Below are 17135 nucleotides of genomic sequence, written 5' to 3' on the forward strand. Positions count from 1 at the left end.
CCGTGTTTGGAGGAGGAATGCTGCCTATGACCCCAAGAACACATCCCCACCGTCAAACATGGAGGTGGAAACATTATGCTTTGGGGGTGTTTTTCTGCTAAGGGGACAGGACTTCACCGCATCAAAGGGACGATGGACGGGGCCATGTACCGTCAAATCTTGAGTGAGAACCTCCTTCCCTCAGCCAGGGCATTGAAAATGGGTCGTGGATGGGTATTCCAGCATGACAATGACCCAAAACACACGGCCAAGGCAACAAAGGAGTGGCTCAAGAAGAAGCACATTAAGGTCCTGGAGTGGCCTAGCCAGTCTCCAGACCTTATTCCCATAGAAAATCTGTGGAGGGAGCTGAAGGTTCGAGTTGACAAACGTCAGCCTCGAAACCTTAATGACTTGGAGAAGATCTGCAAAGAGGAGTGGGACAAAATCCCTCCTGAAATGTGTGCAAACCTGGTGGCCAAATACAAGAAAAGTCTGACCTCTGTGATTGCCAACAAAGGTTTTGCCACCAAGTACTAAGTCATGTTTTGCAGAGGGGTCAAATACTTATTTCCCTCATTAAAATGCAAATCAATTTATAACATTTTTGACATGCGTTTTTCTGGATTTTGTTGTTGTTATTCTGTCTCTCACTGTTCAAATAAACCTACCATTAAAATGATAGACTGATCATTTCTTTGTCAGTGGGCAAACGTACAAAATCAGCAGGGGATCAAATACTTTTTTCCCTCACTGTATGTTTTTCAGAAGCGACCTGGCCACAAATGGTAGCTCAACAAAGTGGCTGATCCTGTGATAATTTAGAGCAGCCAAATACTCCAAACGGACGTTTTTAAATTAGGAGGGAAAAACCCGAGGACCCGGAGAAAAATCCACGGAATCACGGGAGAGAGACACGCAAATTCCAAATATACATCAGGCGTCAGGGTCGGAATCAAACCCATGACATCCTGCGTACCAGGCGAGGGAGTTACATCTCCTAGCCACGGCTCAACACAATCACTATTTCAACGTTGCCAGCCTAGACTAAGCTTCTTGCAATCGGAACGTTGAGTTCAAATCCTGGGATCGATGCAATTAGCGCCACTTTCATAGGGAAGACAAAAGTGGTTGGTCCTATGGATAGACTCACCCTTGATAACAATCATAACAATTTAAAATGATAAAGTGCTCCTTGAAACAACCGTTCTCAGGACGCTATGCGTGAAAAAGTCAGAAATAATTTAACATCAACCAGGAAAAGAAGATGTATGAAACTAGAGAAAGCCATTTTAAACAGGTTTTTTTAATTTAAAGCTTTCGTGACTGCAGGGATTCATATTCTTGGTTCTTTCGGTAAAGTCACGTAGAAGGGAAACAATAAAAATATAAAACAATAAAATTCTCACGACATTTCGACTGCAACACAAGCAATCATCATCAGGTGTGAAAACCACAGCAAGAAAATTTGAAAAAAGTGGCGGTGTTTAAAATTTTATTGCTGTGGTTTTCACACCTGATGATGATTGCTTGTGTTGCAGTCGAAACGTCGTGAGAATGTTATTGTTTTATATTTTTATTATTTTAATGTTTCCCTTCTACGTGACTTCACCGAAAGAACCAAGAATATAGGGTTTTTTTAGTCGAGGTTTGAAGATTTGTCTCGGAAGTTGTGACCTCGAAGGGGAAGGAGTTCCAGAGTTTAGCTGCCTACAATTGCAAAGGCACGATGCCCATTTAAAAAAAAAGGAAATCACTTGCCTCTTAACAAAACTGGCTTTAATAAGTTTCTGCTCTGCATCTCAAACACACCAAGTTTTGTCGCACCAAACACAGCGTTTCACTCTGTAAAAATCAAAACGCAACGTGGAGAAAACAAGCGAAATCTGGTTGCATCTTTATTTTTTACGTCGTACGCCAATTTATTGTACAGTTAATAAGGGTATGGAACATTTACCACGTGCCATCATCTTCACACCGAGGGCCAACATTTCTCAAACAAACGGCGGCTCGTTGGATGCGCCTTTAGAGGGCGGCGATGGGCTTGAACGGCCAGAACGGGTACTTGACTTTGTCCAACTTGGTCTCTGGGAAGGCTTCGTTTAAGTCATCGATGGTCATCTCTTCCACATGGACCATGTTTCTCATCTTCTCCAGCTTAAAAAAAAAAAACGCGATAAACATTCCCTCTTGTCATTAACACCGGCAATAAAAAACAACCCATCTCCTCGACATCATGTTTAATACGAACCGCCCTGCATCTCGACACTATAGGCATATTGTTTTAAGTCGCCGGGGTCCATCTTTACAGACGCAAATATAAGTATGCATACACAAAACACTAAAAGAACATATTTTTTTCTTGAACCAGGTGAGAACTCTAAGAGACAAGGACAGTCATCTTGCAAGAGTGACCTGGAAGAGACTAAAAACGTCAGCAAATTACAAGCCCCGGACTTGCTACAATCGTCTTGCTTTGGTGTGGCGCTGCACATTACACACGACAGTTGTTTTTGACGTTGTTGTAACCAAGCGCTGGACAATGAGCCCACCGATGCATCGCTTTGTGCTCCATGTTCACATCAGCGTTATCGCGTCTACATCTCGCGGACATTTTATAAAGACGAGGGACGATTACATGGCGAGGGTCTTACAAGCCACGTGCGTAACATCCCTCCTTCTTATCCGTTGCCTCTCCAGCAGCTACCGTTATTGAGGAATCCCCACATCTCACACTGTGCATTTTAATTGATATATTTAAGGTAAAATTTCCCCAACAGAAGCCTTAAAGACATTTAACACCGTGGGTTTTTCGCGGGCCAATATTATTAATAACAGATTTTTTTGGGGTTTTACCATTCAATGATTTGTGTCATTAAGACCCCTCCAGCAACTCACACAGCCAAACAAATACATTGTCACTTGTACAAGCATTTAACATGCCAATTATAATAATTATTTCAGCTCATTGGTAAGTTGAACAATTCTCATAACCAAATTTAACATGTTTTGAAACTACATTGAAATCTTCAGGACAAAATCCAGTAAGTGATAACAACTCAGGAAGTCAGAATGTGACACCCAACCCAGCTTGTTATATAGGTGTCATCATTCACATATCAGTTTCACACGTAGGCTTTCTCGACCAATATTATTCATAATAAAGTTTTTTTTGGGCTAGATCGCGTAAATATAAATGTGTCGTTAAACCTGCCACCACCCGATACAGCCAATTAGTAAGGTTTGTCACGTAAACAAAACGTGCCAAACATTTACTACTTCAACCTATCAGTGTGTTGGAGATTAAACCCACAACATTTAAAAATTAAGCCCGACGTTTTGCTGGTAATTACATCCAGCATCATCGGCGATTTTTCCAGAACTGTGAAGAGCTCCATCCTACGTCTGGTCTTAAATAGAGCAAGATACCTGGGCACCGCGCTTACCTCTTTCTCGTACCCAGCAATGCGCTGTTTGGAAGCTTGAATGAATTCCTGTGCCGATTTATCCTGAAACCGATGCACGGGGGGGGAGGTGGGGGTGTCGTAAAAACAATAGTCTCACAAAGCACCAAACAACAGTCCTGAATCCAGCAGTTATTTCTGCGAGTCTCAGAAACCCGAGGAGGCCGAGATGATCCACGCACCACAAGGAGAGAACACTCGAATGTCCTCAGATGGGTTCACGAATTCCCTTTTGTGCACCGCGACCATCTCCTCGCCTCTCCGGTTTGGGAGTAACACAGTGCTATGTGATCCACCAACCCTTGCTACCAGCGCACTGTATCACAGGTGTGCGCTGTCACACCTGGCTTTACTGTAATCCTTAACACCTATGGCAAGAACAATCCCTACGTGCGTGTTGGTCTTGCCTGTACAATAATAATAATAACAATAATAATAACAATAATAATAACAAGACGTCTGCAAGCCGCAGGGTGTGGTAGTGTCCCGTTCACTGCTGAACCTCAGAACGTGCGAGCGGCTTGGTGTTAATTTTATTTAGAGGCGTAATAGCGCCGTTGTTTTTAAGGACGTTGTTACTCACCACGGAGAACCGGAGCGACACGAACGCCGCCCTCTACGATAGCCGGTGCCAAAACTGTGCCGCACACCTTCCCGCGTGGCCTTTTGAGAGCCTCGGTACCGATAAAGTTTTTTCATTTTTAGTTTTTCTTCTGGAATGGGAAAGGGTTAATAGCTGAATAGTGAATGCACGCGTGAAAGGAACGGCACTCACAGCTTCCTTCTCCTGGATGGCGATCTTTGAGGAGTAGTTGTCCACAGGCTCAGGGACCTTTAAAGCATTGAACTAAAACAAAGAAAATGTGAAAACAGAGTGAATTATAGACTCATGAGCAAGTGAATATTTGCACATGCATGCATGCAAATGCATATGACTAGAACCCATACAGATGTAATTTCATCTTCTTTGGTTCTTTCGGTAAGGTCACGTAGAATGAGAATAAAATAATAAAATAACACAATAAAATCCTCACGACGTTTCGGCCACAACACAAGCGGCCGTCTTCAGGTGAAAGGAACAGACCTCTCGGGACGACAGAGCTTCAATGAACGATGTTAAGATTCGTAGCGACTTTTAAGCTGGTTGGGAGAAGTGAGGCACCTTGACAAAGGGGTTTACATATCAAATAGCTGAGGGATTAGCTTGTGACTGGTCACAGGAAAGGCTATGTTAAAGTCAAAACCTACACATCCACAGAGGCAACTAGTAATTTATCATTGAAATAGCTAAGGGATTAGCTTGTGCAAATAGCTGAGGGATTAGCGTGTGACTGGTCACGAAAATGGCTATGTTAAAGTCAAAACCTACACATCCACAGAGGCAACTAGTAATTTAGCATTGACATAGCTAAGGGATTAGCTTGTGACTGGTCACAGAAATAGATGTTAAAGTCAAAGCCTACACACATCCACAGAGGCACCTCGTACATGGACGCCAAAGGGGGCTGCAACAACTCAACTGTCATACAGTAAACCGATGTGAAAAACCTAATTCTAAATAACATCAATATAATATATTCTTCAGTAAGCTGAGCTATTAACATTAACTGGGTATACACTACACTATATAATGAATACCATATAGTAAACCAATAAAAACTAAAATATAAACCACCTCAATGTTATATCACAATGTTATATTTGATATGTAAACCACTTTGTCAAGGTGCCTCACTTCTCCCAACCAGCTTAAAAGTCGCTACGAATCTTAACAGCGTTCATTGAAGCTCTGTGGATGTGTAGGCCTTTACTTTAACATCTATTTCTGTGACCAGTCACAAGCTAATCCCTTAGCTATTTCAATGCCAAATTACTAGTTGCCTCTGTGGATGTGTAGGTTTTGACTTTAACATAGCCATTCCTGTGACCAGTCACAAGCTAATCCCTCAGCTATTTGATATGTAAACCCCTTTGTCAAGGTGCCTCACTTCTCCCAACCAGCTCAAAAGTCGCTACGAATCTTAACATCGTTCATTGAAGCTCTGTCGTACCGACAGGTCTGTACCTTTCACCTGAAGACGGCCGCTTGCGTTGTGGCCGAAACGGCGTGAGAATTTTATTGTTATTTGATTATTTTATTCTCATTCTACGTGACCTTACCGAAAGAACCAGAGAAGATGAATCCTTGCAGTCACGAAAGCTTTAAATCGAAAGATGTAATTTCAATCAAACATTCAAATGATTATCAAAGCTCTTTGGTTTTTTCGGAAAAGTCACGTAGATAAAACAAAATAAAAATAAAAGAAAACCACTAAATCAAATCACGACGTTTGAGGCAACACAAGCTTCCGTCTTCAGGTGGAACAGTCACAGCAAGATAGCTGTATCAAGTGGTGAGCTCTGAGACCCTCGAGCTTATATACAGGTTAAGGTGGGGGAGAGGAGCCAAGCAGGGAACGACGACGAGGCCAAGTTAATCCGTCTTTTGTTATGTTGAGGGTTCGGGGGAAGCGGTGGTTCACTGCACGGGGGCAATGAAAAATGGTTTAAAAGGCTGTGCGCTTATAAGGTAGCTGAAGTTTTGACTTGGTTTATGACATCTTTCCAGTGGTTGCTTAATTTAAAACCATCCTCTCAGTTGAAGTTGTGTCTACATTTGTATATCTGGATGGCTTCATGGACAAATCTTTGTCAATAACCAGGAGGTTTGCATAGTACTTTGGTATCGGAGAAAACAATATCATGATCACCCACAGAATTGTAACAATGATCAGCCACGGCAGAAGAATTTGTTCTGCCGTGTTTCAAATCTGATTTGTGCTCGCGAATTCGGTCAGAAATATGTCGTTTCATCCACCCTTCGTCCTTTCCTGTGGAAGAGATATGTCGATGCCACTTTCGTCATTTGGCCAAATGGCCTCCCAGCTTTGAACCATTTCCTAGACCACATCAATTCCAGACACCCATCCATCAAATTCACCATGGAAGTGGAGAAAGATGGCAAGCTGCCATTCTTGGATGTTCTGTTTGAGAGGAGGACTGATGGCTCTTTGGGACATTCTGTTTACAGGAAGTCCACCCACACAGATTCCTACTTGAAGCCTGATTCCCACCACCACCCGGCTCAAAATAATTCTCTCATCAAAACATTATACCATAGAGCTCATTGCATTTCTGACCAACACCACCTGACCAGTGAATTGAAACATGTACATCTAGCCCTCAAGATGAACGGTTACTCTGACCGTATCATCCGCCAAGCTGTTTCTCCAACCATACAGAAGCAACCACTTGACACTCCGATCAAAATCATCACACTGCCATACATAGCAGGCGTCACCAAAAGGATTTCCAAAATTCTAAACAAACACAAGATCCAGGTTCGGTTCAATACAGTACACAAAATCCGTGATCTAATCCCATCCGTAAAAGATGTCATTCCTGACTTACAGTATCCCGGTGTTTACAAATTGAGTTGTATCTGCGGTGACTGCTAAATCGGGGAGACGAAACGACATATTTCTGACCGAATTCGCGAGCACAAATCAGATTTGAAACACGGCAGAACGAATTCTTCGGCAGTGGTTGATCATTGTCTCAACACAGCGGGTTCTCATGACATTGTTTTCTCCGATACCAAAGTACTATGCAAACATCCCGGTTATTGACAAAGATTTGTCCATGAAGCCATCCAGATATACAAACAGACACAACTTCAACCGAGAGGATGGTTTTAAATTAAGCAACCACTGGAAAGATGTCATAAACCAAGCCAAAACTTCAGCTACCTTATAAGCGCACAGCCTTTTTAACCATTTTTCATTGCCCCTGTGCAGTGAACCACCGCTTCCCCCGAACCCTCAACATAACAAAAGATGGATTAACTTGGCCTCGTCGTCCCACCTTGCTTGGCTCCTCCCCCCCACCTTAACCTGTATACAAGCTCGAGGGTCTCAGAGCTCACCACTTGATGCAGCTATCTTGCTGTGACTATTCCACCTGAAGACGGAAGCTTGTGTTGCCTCCGAAACGTCGTGATTTGATTTAGTGGTTTTCTTTTATTTTGATTTTGTTTTATCTACTTGACTTTACCGAAAAAAACAAAGAGTATGAATCCTTGCAGTCATGAAAGCTTCAAATCTAGGATTACCAAAGCATTTGGTATTCTCTCCATTCCTATAAGTGCAGAGCTATCTAGAAGGCACCACAATTCACATGACGCCACGCATAATCCCAACTGAGTACAGGCATACCGCGGTTTCTGCCCAGGATGCGTTCCTGAAAACCAGAACGTAAAGCACGAATACCTAAATCGAAGCATTTCTCGTGGATCGTAACGTGGTACGGTGAGGGAAAAAAGTATTTGATCCCCTGCTGATTTTGTACGTTTGCCCACTGACAAAGAAATGATCAGTCCATAATTTTAATGGTAGGTTTATTTGAACATTGAGAGACAGAATAACAACAAAAAAATCCAGAAAAACGCATGTCAAAAATGTTATAAATTGATTTGCATTTTAATGAGGGAAATAAGTATTTGACCCCCTCTCAATCAGAAAGATTTCTGGCTCCCAGGTGTCTTTTATACAGGTAACAAGCTGAGATTAGGAGCACACTCTTAAATGGAGTGCTCCTAATCTCAGCGTGTTACCTGTATAAAAGACACCTGTCCACAGAAGCAATCAATCAGATTCCAAACTCTCCACCATGGCCAAGACCAAAGAGCTCTCCAAGGATGTCAGGGACAAGATTGTAAACCTACACAAGGCTGGAATGGGCTACAAGACCATTGCCAAGCAGCTTGGTGAGAAGGTGACAACAGTTGGTGCGATTATTCGCAAATGGAAGAAATACAAAATAACTGTCAATCTCCCTCAGCCTGGGGCTCCATGCAAGATCTCACCTCGTGGAGTTGCAATGATCATGAGAACGGTGAGGAATCAGCCCAGAACTACACGGGAGGATCTTGTCAATGACCTCAAGGCAGCTGGGACCATAGTCACCAAGAAAACAATTGGTAACACACTACGCCGTAAAGGACTGAAATCCTGCAGCGCCCGCAAGGTCCCCCTGCTCAAGAAAGCACATATACATGCCCGTTTGAAGTTTGCCAATGAACATCTGAATGATTCAGAGGACAACTGGGTGAAAGTGTTGTCGTCAGATGAGACCAAAATGGAGCTCTTTGGTATCAACTCAACTCGCCGTGTTTGGAGGAGGAATGCTGCCTATGACCCCAAGAACACCATCCCCACCGTCAAACATGGAGGTGGAAACATAATGCTTTGGGGGTGTTTTTCTGCTAAGGGGACAGGACTTCACCGCATCAAAGGGACAATGGACGGGGCCATGTACCATCAAATCTTGGGTGAGAACCTCCTTCCCTCAGCCAGGGCATTGAAAATGGGTCGTGGATGCGTATTCCAGCATGACAATGACCCAAAACACACGGCCAAGGCAACAAAGGAGTGGCTCAAGAAGAAGCACATTAAGGTCCTGGAGTGGCCTAGCCAGTCTCCAGACCTTAATCCCATAGAAAATCTGTGGAGGGAGCTGAAGGTTCGAGTTGCCAAACGTCAGCCTCGAAACCTTAATGACTTGGAGAAGATTCTAGATTTGAAGCTTTCGTGACTGCAAGGATCCATACTCTTTGGTTCTATTCGGTAAAGTCACGTAAAAGTATAAAGCAAAAATAAAAAATTCACGACGTTTCGGCCACAACACAAGTGGCCTTCATCAGGTGAAGGGACCAGACTGTCTCGAGGACAGCACTGGAGTGAACACAGCCAAGCTCAGACCTTGAACTTTAAGCTGTGTGAGAGGAAGCAGAGCGCCTTGACAAAGGAATTAGCATAAAAAATTGCATTTAATTGGCGGACTAAGCATGATGAACGGTGTAGAGAGGGGGAACATGTGCAGACCGGCGAGGGGGGGAGGGGGCGTTTACATATTTATGGTGTGAAAAGGGAATTTAAGCAGCTGCGAAAGTTTGGGATACCACTACTTGAAAAAATATACTGTACCATTGAAAATTAGTTTAATGTTTGGTTCGATTTAGAACATCTTTCCAATGGTTGCTTAATTTGAAACCATCTTCTCAGTTGAAATTGTGTCTGTGTTTGTAAATCTGAATTGCCTCGTGAACAAATCTCTGATAAAAACCCGTGGGTTTGCAAAGAACCTTGGTATCGGAGAAAATTATATCGTGATCACCCACAGCGTTGTTCAGTGATCAGCTACGGCAGAAGAATTCGTTCTGCCGTGTTTCAAATCTGATTTGTGCTCGCGAATTCGGTCAGAGACATGTCGTTTCGTCTCCCCGATATAGCAGTCACCACAGGTGCAGATCAATCTGTAAACTCCGGGGTACTGTAAGTCAGGAATGACATCCTTCACGGAAGGGATCAGGTCACGGATTTTGTGTACTGTATTGAACCGGACCAGGATCTTGTGTTTGTTTAGAATTTTGGAGATCTTTTTAGTAACGCCTGCTATATATGGCAGTGTGATGGTTTTGATCGGAGTATCAAGTGGTTGTTTCTGTATGGAGGGAGAATCAGTTTGGAGGATGGTATGGTCAGAATATCCATTCCTTTTGAGGGCCAGATGCACATGTTTTAAATCACTGGAGATGATCTGCAAAGAGGAGTGGGACAAAATCTCTCCTGAGATGTGTGCAAACCTGGTGGCCAACTACCAGAAACGTCTGACCTCTGATTGCCAACAAGGGTTTTGCCACCAAGTACGAAGTCATGTTTTGCAGAGGGGTCAAATACTTATTTCCCTCATTAAAATGCAAATCAATTCATAACATTTTTGACATGCGTTTTTCTGGATTTTTTTGTTGTTATTCTGTCTCTCACTGTTCAATTAAACCTACCATTAAAATTATAGACTGATCATTTCTTTGTCAGAGGGCAAACGTACAGAATCAGCAGGGGATCAAATACTTTTTTACTCACTGTATAGGCTGTACCCATACAGAGAATGCTCAGTAAGCCATTGCGCATCTGTACTGTAACAATCTCCGGTGTGAAAAGTGTATATTATTGATACATTAAGATATATTAACCTTGTCTACAATACTACATGTATCATACTCTTTGGTTCTATTTGGTAAAGTCACGTAAGTAAAAAATAAAACAAAAATAATCACGACGTTTTGGCCACAACACAAGCGGCCTTCATCAGGTGAACGGACCAGACTGTCTCGAAGACTGCGCTGGAGTGGAAAAAAAAATAAAAAAATCTAGAACTACATGTATTATTATTCGTCGTTAATAAAAAAAATGCTTACACCGGTATAAAAAGTCGCCATTAAAAAACAGTATGCGGGGAAGAAAATATGAAGTGACTATAGCTAGTCAGGGACGCCAACGTTCGGGTGCCATCTGCCGCCAGAATGTTCGCCATGGAAAGTAAAAAAACATGGCGCTTAATGGTTAAGTTCGTAAATCTTGAGCACACTATGGCGAGAGACCACAGTACATAAAACGGGACTGGGTATAAATAAGCCGAGTGTGTTACAGCAAAAGTCCGCAGAAAGGGAGGGGACGTAAATCCGGGTGTCGCTGCATTGTGCGGGGTCAACTTTTCGAGCGTGGCAAATTTTGAGCGTGATGCCAACGCATAATGGCATACTTTTTTCTTCTTCTACGAATGACAGACATGGGATCTTTAACGTCCACTGTGAGGCAGACGGCGCGTAGTAATTATATTGTGAATATTCCCGCGGTACAGGGCTGTCTCTGCAACAAGCGGCAAATGCGCTACCCCCCCCACAAATTGACTTTCCATTGATGATGATGACAATTACAAATGCTGCTCCCACTCACCTTCTTCTCGAACTCATCCACAAGGGCCGGACTGGCCAACTTGCTGCGATACATGGCCCAGTCGATGGCAGCCGGCTTCTCTGGGAGCGAGGAGAGTCTGCAACGAAACGCAGGATTCAGCCAACACACTCGGCGGACACGGGGGTTCAACACACTGGGAATTAGAATATTTACTTATACTGGAGGAGGAATCCGATGAGCTATGAAGCGCTTTTTCACAGCTGTCCAGGAGGGGCAACGGGGCAAGAACGTTACAACAACAAACAGCAAAAAACACATGAGAGGAGTGCAAAGTACAAGAAAGGTCAACAAATCACCCAAACAAAAAAATGAACTATCCCTATCCTACCAGGCAAAGCCCACTGAGATATTAACTTATTTTTCAGAAGCTGGTCACAAATGACAGCTCAACAAAGTCGCACATAATTTGGACATTTATTGCAGCAAAATAATCTAAATAAGTCGAACTCACTCTCTACAGCCAGGGTCTCTCGCTTGTTAACCCTCGTCACTCAATGACTGCCCAAAGCAATCGCCAATATTACTAGAGGTGCTGCAATGTGTGCCGACTGCGATGAAGAAGCAAATCACGTCTGAGATTAATACAATTGAAACATTTGTCTGCGTTAATTAAATACAATTTTTTGACCCTCCGATTAGCAGTTAGCAATGTATGGTGTGAAATAAATTCAATATACATACATCAATTTATTCTTAAGACACTTTATAAATTCGTTGCCAATGATATCTTCGTGTGAATGGGGATACTTGAATTAAGCCACAATAAACAAACGACACTGTATGAGGCTTTCATTATAAAACCCAAAGACGCCTCAATCTAAAATAATCTCTTATTGGAGTGGTGACGACGTCGTGCTGAAATTGTAAATGTTGTGGGTTTAATCTCCAACACACTGATAGGTTGATGTAGTAACTGCTTGGCACGTTTTGTTTACGTGACAAACCTTTATTACTTACGCGATCTATTGCGATTCAATTGAACGAATAAAAATGTACACTTTCGACCAAATTATGCTAAAACAAATGACACATTTCGCATATATAGAAACATTGTTAACATGCCGTACCAAAGTGGGAGCCATGCGTGAATAATGAAAGTCACACATCGTCCGATGTCGCATCGCACACATGGGATTACCTTGGGATCGTGCGTAAATCTCAAGGTTCACCAAGGGCAGTGGTTTTTAACCTGGGGTTGCGTGTACCCTCAGGGGTGCGAGACATGGCCAGATCTTTTTAGAAGGTAAATAATCGCAAACACAAATTAAGCAAGGACACGTAAGTACAACTACTTTGTTTCATCAAACGTATGTATTTATTAACATTAGGGGTAGAGGCTACAGTAACAGGTTAAGGACCACTGTTCTAAAGAGTCCTGTCGAGTGATTGCAAAAAAAAATTCCTATCCGCTTGTGCCACTCCTCCGCACTGCGTTCGACCACCACACTGCAGGTGACAATAAGCTCTCTCTCGCTCTGCCTCTTCCCTCGCCATACTCCCCTTCACATTAGAATCCCCTGCCGCCATCATCACCATCTCCTTTCCGAATAAAAAGCTTGCTCGATTCAAGAAAGGCGTCGACTCGTATCTATGACAGCTATGGTATCTGCTGCTTGTTGCGGATCGCTTGTTGAGCCCTGTGCTCAGAACACTGTGTAAACAAATAAAATACAAGGTGCCAGTGGAAGCCACAAAGCAAGAGGGTGTGTGTGTGAGAGAATCAGTCAGAGGAAGAATCCGATGAGCTATAAAGCTCATTTATCACAGATGTCCAGTAGGAGCACGGGGTCAGAACGTTAAAACAATACAAAAACACCACGGGAGTGCAATGTATAGGAAAGGAAAACAAATCACTTAAAAAGAAACTTTTTTTATCTTACCAAGGCCCACTGGTGGGCGGGGGACTTTAGGCCATGTGACATGAAGGCAAAGATCCCCCGTGTAGTCTTAACGGACTGTTGGGGCAAGTGCTGTGAGCTAGCGCATATGAAGGCCGATATGGTACAAAAATATACAAATAAAACTAAACTACGTTCATCTTACCAGGTAAAACCAACCAAGCTGTTAGCTTATTTTCAGAAGCGTCCTGGCCGCAAATGATAGCGCAACAAAGTGGCTTATTACGTGTAAATTTATAGTGGCCGAATAATATTAGCCAGTGTCCTTCATTCATTTTCGGAGTGGGGGGGTGGGGGGGACCCACTTTTTCCAATAAGACATAATCAGTGCAAGGGCCGCTACACATTCTAAACCACTGGGGTTTGACAGCACGATAGGGGTGTGTTCACACGTTGTGTATTGTCGGGAGCTGCACGTCAGGGGCCGCACCAAAGGCCACCAGGGGCAGCCAGTGGCCCGCGGGCCTTGCACTGAAGAATGCTGCTCGAGAGGAAGACCACCGTGGAGATGATGACATCAGCTCATGCACAGCAGCAAGATGGTTTACTGTATCACAGTACTAACACCGGCTTACAGAAGCGGACAGAACATGGTCTATGGTGATCATTTTAGTTTAAGTCCAATGCAAAGTACAATATCAATAGGAAACGTATCACGACTCTACCATATATCACGTTAATTTATGTCGATGTTTGTGTATCTGCTATACATTTAACCAGCTTTAGACCGTCACAACCTACAACGAGCAACAGAAACCTTGGTTTGCAGATGCATCAGGATGTAACGATCTAAATCACCTGGTCTATCCGTCGCTCTTCCCTCTTTGAAGCTGGATTCATCGTTTGGAAATGTCGGGCGGGAAAAAAAAATATCTATAATAGAGGTTTTGTTTTGGTTCGATCGCGTGAGTATATAAATGTGTCGTTAAACCCGCCACCATCTGGACACAGCCAATTAGTAAGGTTTATCATGTAAAAAGAACACGCCAATTCGTTCCGAGTACAGCACACTGGTGTGTTGGGAGAAGTAAATCCACAACATTCACAATCTGAGTATCGTGACTTCGCCAGTAATTACAACCAGCATCATCAGGCTGCAGCCTGGTGATGCGAATTGCTCGTAGATACTTTTGATCATTGTCCCACGGTGGCCTTGCAAACGAAGAGGGGGAAAGTGGGGGGGGTAAAGTGGGGGGGGGGGGGTAAGTGGAGCGGGGGAAGTGGTGGGGGTACTGGGGGGGGGGGAGAACTGGGGGGGGGGGCCCCGCGAGAACCCGAGAGACAGTCTTCTCACTTGGCGGCGATGGCGTCGCTGCGCGTCTTGAGCGCGTTGAACATCGTCTTTTGGTTGGGAGGGATGCGCTCGCCAAACGCCGTCCAGTCCAGCGCCTTCACAGCTGCCCTGCGTCCTGCCATCACTGGGTCTGGCTGCAGCACGCACGGGGGGTGGGTGGGCGAGTGGGTACGGGAAGCAACGGGCGGAGGGACAAAACGAGGACACGGGGAGAGAGAGGGAGGCATGAGAACAGGGAGACGGGGGGGGGGGCAGGCAGGAGAAAGGGATGCACAGAGGGAGACGTGGGGGGGTCACAGAATGAGAGGGAGGCGTGGGGGGACAGGGAGAGAGGGGGACAGGGAGAGAGGGGGACAGGGAGAGACACAGGGGAGAGAGGTGGACAGGGAGAGAGGGGGGCAGGGAGAGAGGGGGACAGGGCGAGAGGGGACAGGGCGAGAGGGAGACAGGGAGAGAGGGGGACAGGGAGAGAGGGGGACAGGGAGAGAGGGGGGTAGGGTGAGAGGGGGGCAGGGTGAGAGGGGGGCAGGGTGAGAGGGGGACAGGGAGAGACACAGGGAGAGGTGGACAGGGAGAGAAGGGGGCAGGGTGAGAGGGGGACAGGGAGAGAGGGGGACAGGGTGAGACACAGGGAGAGAGGGGGACAGGGAGAGAGGGGGTCAGGGTGAGAGGGGGACAGGGTGAGAGGGGGGCAGGGTGAGACAGGGAGAGAGGGGGACAGGGAGAGAGGGGGACAGGGTGAGAGGGGGACAGGGAGAGACACAAGGAGAGAGGGGGCAGGGTGAGACACAGGGAGAGAGGGGGACAGGGTGAGAGGGGGACAGGGTGAGAGGGGGACAGGGAGAGACACAAGGAGAGAGGGGGCAGGGTGAGACACAGGGAGAGAGGGGGACAGGGTGAGAGGGGGACAGGGTGAGAGGGGGACAGGGAGAGGACACAAGGAGAGAGGGGGACAGGAGCACAGGGTCATTGAAAGAGAAACAGGTAGATTGGGGCACCGCGGGATAGGGGCACGCGAGCACAAGGAGACAAGGACACGGGGACACAGAGAGACACAGGGAGACACAGGGAGACACAAGGGTACAGGGAGACACAAGGGTACAGGGACACAGGGAGTGAGGGAGACGGCACAGGGACACAGACACCGAAAGACAGACAGATGAAGGTCAAGCGAATGGCGGCGACTCCACCCGGTCTCTTCACGCGGGGACTGCGACCGCTCTCCCGGCGCACGCGAGCCCCCTACTACCCCCCCCTGCTGCTGCCCCCCCTGCCGCTGCTCCCCCGCGTCTCCATTCTGCCCGGCTCCCCCCCCCCGAGCCTGCTTCTACGGTTTCTCCCCGCCGCTTCTTCTTCCCATCTCCCTACCCGACGATGTTTTAATTTTGTTTTCTTCCCGCGGATTACGCCGCCGCCGCCGCCGCCGCCGCCGCTTCCTACGTTGTCCACCCCCTGCGTCTACCCCACACCTCTCCCTCTCTGTCCTCGCGTCTCCACGAGGCCCCCACTCACGATGCTCTGCGTGCTGCGAACGTGCGACGGTGACGAGCGCGGCGACCAAGGTGACCTCAGGCAACCCGGAACCGAAAGTGGCGGAACGCGCCCCGACCGGAACCTCCCCGCCCCCCCCCAAAACCCACGACCGCCCCCCCGATTCCCCTCCCTCTCTCTCCCTCCCTCTCTCTCCCTCCCTCTCTCTCCCTCCCTCTCTCTCCCTCCCTCTCTCTCCCTCCCTCTCTCTCCCTCCCTCTCTCTCCCTCCCTCTCTCTCCCTCCCTCTCTCTCCCTCCCTCTCTCTCCCTCCCTCTCCTCTCCTCCCTCTCTCTCCCTCCCTCTCTCTCCCTCCCTCCCTCTCCCCCCCCTCTCCCCTCCCCCTCCCTCTCTTCCTCCTCTTCCCTGCTCCCCACTCCCCACACCCTGCTCCTCCCCCTCCTCTACGCTCCTCCCCCTCCTCTACGCTCCTCCCCCTCCTCTACGCTCCTCCCCCTCCTCTACGCTCCTCCCCCTCCTCTACGCTCCTCCCCCTCCTCTACGCTCCTCCCCCTCCTCTACGCTCCCCCCCTCCCTGATGCCCCCACCGCTCCCCCCTTCCTGCTCTCCCTCCCTGCTCCTCCCCGCTCCCCATCCGACACGCGACACGTTCAGAGCCACGCGTACACGGGCGCTGGAACAGGATAACGTCAGTACTCGACTTACGAACGGCTGCGCTTACGAACGCCCGTACTTACGAGACTTCTACGAAATATAAACCAAATGAAAGAAATGTAAACATTGACTTAAAACAGCGAACTCTCAGTTGCAAACAGAAACCTCGGAACAATTTTGTTCAGGGGAGCGAGGTATAAATAAAGTCGACCTCGTGCTGGGAGTGAGTGGAATGAATCCGCGACAGAATGAATGACAGATTATGTTTAAGTTTTTAGGCCCATATTTGGAGCAATTGGACGTGGCGTTGCTCATTGAAGTGAATACTGAAACGGAGAATCGACGACGTATTTTAACGATCCAAAAGTTCGATTGAATGGTAATCGACCGACTTTTAGCGATACAAAGGCTCGGACACTGCTTGATCCATACTTGAATATGTCTGTGTTCGAACATGGATCGAGCTGTAATAAAACTCACCTTTTATTTATCTTACCAGG

At 46.3% G+C, this 17135-nt stretch overlaps 1 protein-coding gene across 2 annotated transcripts; it reads right to left on the bottom strand.

Annotated features, from left to right (window-relative positions):
- Positions 1 to 1864: 1864 nt before the first annotated feature.
- On the bottom strand, positions 1865 to 16128 carry ATP5PD (ATP synthase peripheral stalk subunit d). 2 transcript variants are annotated; one of them, XM_032961333.2, is made up of 6 exons: positions 16004 to 16128; positions 14492 to 14625; positions 11279 to 11375; positions 4219 to 4290; positions 3426 to 3488; positions 1865 to 2136 (listed from the first exon to the last, which is right to left on the bottom strand). In XM_032961333.2, exons 2-6 carry the CDS (start codon positions 14611 to 14613, stop codon positions 2005 to 2007), a joined length of 486 nt encoding a protein of 161 aa, XP_032817224.1. In that variant the 5' UTR covers positions 14614 to 14625; positions 16004 to 16128; the 3' UTR covers positions 1865 to 2004. The 2 variants fall into 2 exon arrangements, with proteins under 2 accessions (XP_032817224.1, XP_032817225.1); XM_032961334.2 differs by having other exon boundaries at positions 14492 to 14621; positions 16004 to 16113.
- Between the last annotated feature and the right edge of the window lie 1007 nt (positions 16129 to 17135).

Source organism: Petromyzon marinus, chromosome 26, assembly GCF_048934315.1.
Source record: "Petromyzon marinus isolate PM22_M1 ecotype Great Lakes invasive population chromosome 26, UKy_Petmar_22M1.pri1.0, whole genome shotgun sequence".
Taxonomy (NCBI): domain Eukaryota; kingdom Metazoa; phylum Chordata; class Hyperoartia; order Petromyzontiformes; family Petromyzontidae; genus Petromyzon; species Petromyzon marinus.

Excerpts from the sequence above, each read along its gene's own strand:
- ATP5PD (XM_032961333.2), bottom strand. The coding sequence starts at position 14,613 with ATGGCAGGACGCAGGGCAGCTGTGAAGGCGCTGGACTGGACGGCGTTT. Across the intron at positions 11,376-14,491 it reads AGCGACGCCATCGCCGCCAA|ACTCTCCTCGCTCCCAGAGA; the intron begins GTGAGAAGACTG and ends GTTTCGTTGCAG. Across the intron at positions 4,291-11,278 it reads TGGATGAGTTCGAGAAGAAG|TTCAATGCTTTAAAGGTCCC; the intron begins GTGAGTGGGAGC and ends TCTTTGTTTTAG.